Genomic DNA, 5,792 nt, shown 5'->3' with positions numbered 1-5,792 from the left:
GTAAATCAGTCTGCAAAAGAAAGCCTTATATATTCAAAATAGCCTAAAGGTTATTTCAAAACTATACACAGTGTATTAGGAGATACCCTGTATATAATAATGTTTTTCAGAAACCAGGTCATCCAGTATAAGCAATTATCTGTATATATAAAAATTGCATTAGAACACTTTTTCTACATTAAATATCAAAGCTATTTTTTTCTTGTGGGACAGCGGTAAGCAAGCCGAACCAAGCAATGCACACATGCTAGCTGTATATTATAACTTCTTTCATCTTAAAGGTAATGAACTTAAACTTCAACAATAGATTAATTATATTGGAAAAAACAGAAACGGCTGAAATTATCAAGTGAACATTTAATATTCAAATCCACAAAAATCTCAATGTCCATGATTTAAAGCCTCACAAACCAGAAATCAACTTCACACCCATAGACCAGCACAAAATATTTTCAAAGAAATGCAATACATATTATCTTCTAAGAACAAACATCTGTTTATCATCTTCTAATAACAAACATCCGTTTCCCCTCCTCCCTGATGAAAGTATGTGAAAGTTTTAATCTTACAGCTTCCACCTCAACAGCTTCTTCTTCCTCTTTTGTCAACCATGAAGACAGATGCAAAGCTATAGTTTCTTCCTTGTTATCAGTGGTGTTGCATCTTAAAGACATATCGCCATTGGGACAAATGATCTTATCTAGTTTTGGTTCATAAGATTCTGCAAATCCCCGTAAGATATCCTTAAGAGCATCGCGCCAAATAGGCTGGGCTACTTTGAGAAATTCATGCATTGCTGAATCTGGAATAGCTACTTTTCCCAAATCAGTTTCATTGGGGCCACCTTTTCCATGAAAATCAGACCCTCCAATCTTCAGTAAGCCATAAGCATCAGCTAATTCACTGAATCCTAATTCATATAATGCACCAGAATAAGAAATCGCCATCAGGATTATAGAAACTAAATTACCATATGGAAGGTATTAATTTCCCAAGGCATTACAGGGTTTAAACCCTTAAAATGAGCTCAACATTATTAGTTTAATCAGTTATATTTGAAGGAGAACTGTGTAATTGATATAATTTGAAATGTAATTATTTGCTTGCAAAATAGACACTAAAATTAAAAGAAAAAAAAAATTATTAAATTCCAGTAAATTAAAAAAGAAACTGTACTTCACTGAAGTTCAATGGTAAGTTGGACAACCACATTAACTTCTAAACAAAGAAGTAAGAACCAAAATGAAAATAATAGACTTCCATTCGAGACGCCCCTTACCAGCTGCTTTTCCATCACTTCTATAGACTTCAATGCCATGAAGGCCAGATTCTTTAAGGCTTCTGACAACAGATACAGGGTTCTTCAAAGCCCATGGATGAGCAAGGGCTGCCACTCCTCCTGTCCGGCATATTATTTTTATTGCTGTTTCAGCAAGAATCTCACTACCCCTGCAAAATAATCAAAAAGACTCCACTTCTAGCAAGATTCATTCACCTATTTATTGGACGTTAAATATTCAATTTGCAATCAGGAACCTGTATCATCTATGTGATCCCAAAATGCATTGAAAAATTAGATGTAGCATACATAGCATAAGCAGGTCCATCGTCATGTAGGTATTTGCTAAAAGCCCGCTTTGTATTATCAACATATCTAGCCTCAACCATTGCCCGAGCCACATGGAGTCTTCCTGGAGCTACACCATCTCCAGCAATGCGTGCAATGTGTTCCCATTTTAGGGGCATTTTCATATCTTTAAGCTTCAGTAACATGGTTTCTGCCCTCTGGTAGCGGCCCTCTCTTATATTGGCTAAGCATTCTTCGATCTCTGCAAATTTAGCTGGTCCACAGCTACCATAATAAGCTAATATATGTACTGGCTCTCCTTTGCCAGAACCGGTCCTGTTAGACGATAAAAGATTTAGACGAAATAACATCTCAAACTAAATAAATTTTAGCCTTAAAGCAGATTTTTTATTCATAGATTCAATGAGCTGACTTCATTTATATTAAATTTAAGAATAAAAATAAAAAAGTAGAAACAGTTCAAAAAACTTGTTGGTGCTTTCCTTTCTACCAGAGTAACCAAGAAAGGTGAACAAGGAGGGCCAAGAACATGATTCATAAAAAGAGTTCAAATCCACACACCAAGTGACTAGATAGTCTGATGATTTATGTGATCAAAAGCTTCAACTAAGATGGTAATCCTGCAACATATGCCTACATATAGACAAGTAAGAGGCTGGCTAACCTTGATGGAACAATTGCACTGATTTCAACACCTGGAATTACTCTGATACCGTATTTACGGGCAGCTTCCAAGGCAGCTGGTACCCCTGCCATAGTGTCATGGTCTGTCAGGGCAAGCACTCTCACCTGTTCTGCACATGCTCTAAACCATTCATAAGACATTCAAAAGTTTATTCACAGACTAAATACTTTTAGAGAGACTTGTAGAGAAATTAAAAGAAAATCGTCAGTTTCCCATATATATGACATACGTTCCATAACTACAGAAATAATGGAACTTGTCGTTTTTAAAAAAGGTAGGCCTCATCTATAAAATTGGATTTAAACTGGTGGGTAAGCAGGAGACATTTGCAGCAGCCATACTTCCCGCTTAAATGTCTACAACTGGATTGCAAAACTAACATCTAAAGCAGTACTGCCTGGCACACACTGTCAATGTTACGAAACTCAAATATGTACAAATGTCAATTGACTAATAAAAAATTTATGTTTGCCCTCCTCTTTGTCTTTCCCCACCCTCAACCTCACCTCCCCACTGGTCCACTTCCTTTTGGCAAGCCACTATAAATTGCATATTAAAACCTGGTTACCTAAATTTGTACCCATGCACATACATGTAATTTGATTCAACTTACCACTACAACAAACAAGAGCTATTACAAAATGCCTGACATAAATGAACAATGACATATATATTATATGCATATGTAAGCCATGAGATTGCCAGCGTATGCGTAATACAGCATACTGTGACTTCATCAATTGCTGCCAAACATAAATGTAATATTGGAGAATTAATGATATGGTAACAGAGATCCTCAATCGCAGATGATCACTACAGAGATGAGCTAAAATATCTCAAATGCTCAACAGAATCTTATGTTCTCTATTTGGCCACATTAATATTCATTTCTCGTATCCAATGGAGGATGTAGTCCTGGAAGAGGCATGATTTGGAGTCCAGAACAACTTTGGCAAGGTGGGCACTAGCTTTAATCTACGTAAGGCTGGGCAATAACTTGACCATTTAATATCCATAAAATGGTCAACACATTCTATGCATCAGACAGGCAAGGTCTCCAAGCATGATAATAGAGATTCTTTTGATACAATCTTCTCCACAAATACAAGAACAAAATGGACCCCTTAGCCAATACCACTCGGGCAGGGCACACACTCTTGGAAGGTATGCAGAGGCATATCTATGTGATTTCACCATATGCAAGCCTGAGTTAATTCCTTCAGTCATCAAGTCCAATACTTTGGTCACAAGGATATTTGGCTTCCAAGACATAGTGCATACTCTCTAGTGGAGAAGTTTTTTTAAGTTGGGTTTTCAACTCGGGCCACCAAATAACTGTAGTTCACGGTTTGAGCCTTGAGGCCAAAGTCTTGCCTGCTCAAAGTTAATCACCGATTGAACAGGTTATGTCTTAAATTTTGGCCAGAAATTTCAACTATTTTATGACCTCCAATAGCCTGGGCAGAATGGTAAGACCCTATTTACTCACAAGGAAGCACAAGGCCAAAACATAAGGAGATATAATACACGCACACAACATATTTGCACAAATGCAGACATATATGCAATAAAGGTCAAGATTACCAACTTATTCATACGACAATTAGGGGTTTAGTTTTATTAGGGATACAGTGGTTTAGGTTTACCAACATAGATAAAGTGACAGCTAAAGCAAATCAGTTAGGGTTTCGTTCCATTAGGGTTTGAATGCTTAAGTTTATCAGACAAGTACATACTAACAGATTAGGAACATGACAGTTCGGTGCTTAGTTCCATTAGACATTTCTCGATTTTTTTAATAATGCACACACCAAAAAGGCAAGCTTACTAAGCTTAGTACAGATCATCATATCCAGATTCTCTCATATATATTGCATATGCCATTTTCTTTCTTTCTCTCTGTTGAACTACTCACAACACACGCTCCTTAATGCATACCATAAACATGCAATACTCAGATTAAGTATGTCCAACTCATTTATTAGTGACAGATTTTTATATATGAATAAGAAAGCCTCAGGAATTGACAGGACAAACTTCAGACATTGGACCTATCATAATAATACGGAAGAAACATAACATTACAGAAAAACTCAAATGGAAACACACAAGCACACAAAGATATATCCTTGATTAAAAAACCTAATCTCAAACAACATAAAACCTTTAAAATGACACAATCGACATCCAAAACGTTGCAACATAACTTCATAAGTAAAATGGATTGGGTATGTTGAAACTCACCCCATTCCTGTACGCTCTATCCACAAGGGCCGAAGGCGACAAGAAACCATCACTGCAATTGCTGTGTGAATGCAGCTCAAATATGACAGGAGCCTCTGGAAATTTTAGACTCTTAGGAACGAAATCCTCGTTGATAGCCTCCTCAGAGGGAATCTTATAAAACCATTCCTTCAGATATTTTGTCGCGGCAGAATGGTCTATACTCTTTCTCCTCTTCTTTCCAGTCTTTTTCTTCTTTCCATGCCCCATTCTTTCTCTTCTGGGGCGATTATGTGTGCTTCACAGACGGGAGATATGGTTGTTGTCTATGGGAGGATTCTATCTAATTCACTAAGCAGATATGCCAATGGGAGATAGGTATGAAGGGATTTTTTTGAACTATTAATCAGATAAACCTATGAGATTTTGGTACCTTCACTCGTGTGTGGTATTAATCGTAATTCATCCTACCATAAGAAGCAAAAAAGTATCATTTTAGGTTTTCTCCATGTTTAATGGGTTGTAGACATGAAGGACTGCAACCAAAACGTACAACTCTGTAAACTTCATCTCGTTTCAGTAAATATCTGATTTGTAACTATCAGGGGGCAAGCAGGGGGTCAGAGGCTTGCAGACCTGAGTGAGAGCAATGGAACATAACGCTTCGTAAACTGCGCCAGAGACCTGCCATATCTTGTTCCAGACTCGGAGATGTAACATTCAACATTGGTTTTATTGAAATATTTAAACGACAGGCCTAGGTAACCCCATGTGTTCTCACAGTTTTTTCCTCAAATAGGTTTCAGAATATAAAGAAAATCCGGGTCCAATATTTATTTCCTTATGGAGATTCAGCTTTTTTCACCTAGTTTTTTTTGTTTAAACCAAGGATTGAGTAGTATCCATTCCGCCAAATTCGCCCAAGGCATGATCGCGGCGTCATCCCTTTTAGATGTCAGGGGCCTTGCACTCATCAAGACTTGATACTTGGTGTGCTCTTTGTGAGCCTTTCAACTTCACCAGTAGACCAAGGGCCCTTTGACAGTTCCAATATTTTAAAAAAATAAGATTACAAAAAACAAGTTTCATATAGTATATTATTTTATTTTATTTTAAATGAATACTCCCTTTCTATTAATAAAATAAATAATTTTTTTTTTGAATGAATAGTCTCTTTCTATTAATAAAATAATATACTTGTTTCATATTCACAAAAAGGGGTCGGGGATACAAGATCATCTTGTGAAAGTTCACATGGCATAAGCCAAAAACAAAAACTATTTACCAAAAAAACAT

General features: G+C 36.7%; 1 protein-coding gene across 2 annotated transcripts; it reads right to left on the bottom strand.

Annotated features, from left to right (window-relative positions):
* Positions 1-342: 342 nt before the first annotated feature.
* Positions 343-5,348, bottom strand: LOC149537175 (Polymerase/histidinol phosphatase-like protein). Of its 2 annotated transcripts, none has more exons than XM_089807305.1 (5): positions 4,518-5,348; positions 2,253-2,377; positions 1,589-1,903; positions 1,280-1,449; positions 343-910 (listed from the first exon to the last, which is right to left on the bottom strand). In XM_089807305.1, exons 1-5 carry the CDS (start codon positions 4,764-4,766, stop codon positions 501-503), a joined length of 1,269 nt encoding a protein of 422 aa, XP_089663431.1. In that variant the 5' UTR covers positions 4,767-5,348; the 3' UTR covers positions 343-500. The 2 variants fall into 2 exon arrangements, with proteins under 2 accessions (XP_089663431.1, XP_089663432.1); XM_089807306.1 differs by having other exon boundaries at positions 2,253-2,393; positions 4,518-5,053.
* Positions 5,349-5,792: the final 444 nt, after the last annotated feature.

This window comes from Cupressus sempervirens, chromosome 10 (genome assembly GCF_028749045.1).
Source record: "Cupressus sempervirens isolate cs-2001-9-10 chromosome 10, ASM2874904v1, whole genome shotgun sequence".
In the NCBI taxonomy this organism is placed as follows: Eukaryota; Viridiplantae; Streptophyta; class Pinopsida; order Cupressales; family Cupressaceae; genus Cupressus; species Cupressus sempervirens.
Note: the sequence above shows the minus strand (reverse complement) of the source record. Positions and strands in the feature narration are given on the sequence as shown.

Excerpts from the sequence above, each read along its gene's own strand:
- LOC149537175 (XM_089807305.1), bottom strand. The coding sequence starts at position 4,766 with ATGGGGCATGGAAAGAAGAAAAAGACTGGAAAGAAGAGGAGAAAGAGT. Across the intron at positions 1,904-2,252 it reads AGTGCAATTGTTCCATCAAG|GACCGGTTCTGGCAAAGGAG; the intron begins GTTAGCCAGCCT and ends ATCGTCTAACAG. Across the intron at positions 911-1,279 it reads AAGTGATGGAAAAGCAGCTG|GATTCAGTGAATTAGCTGAT; the intron begins GTAAGGGGCGTC and ends TATATGAATTAG.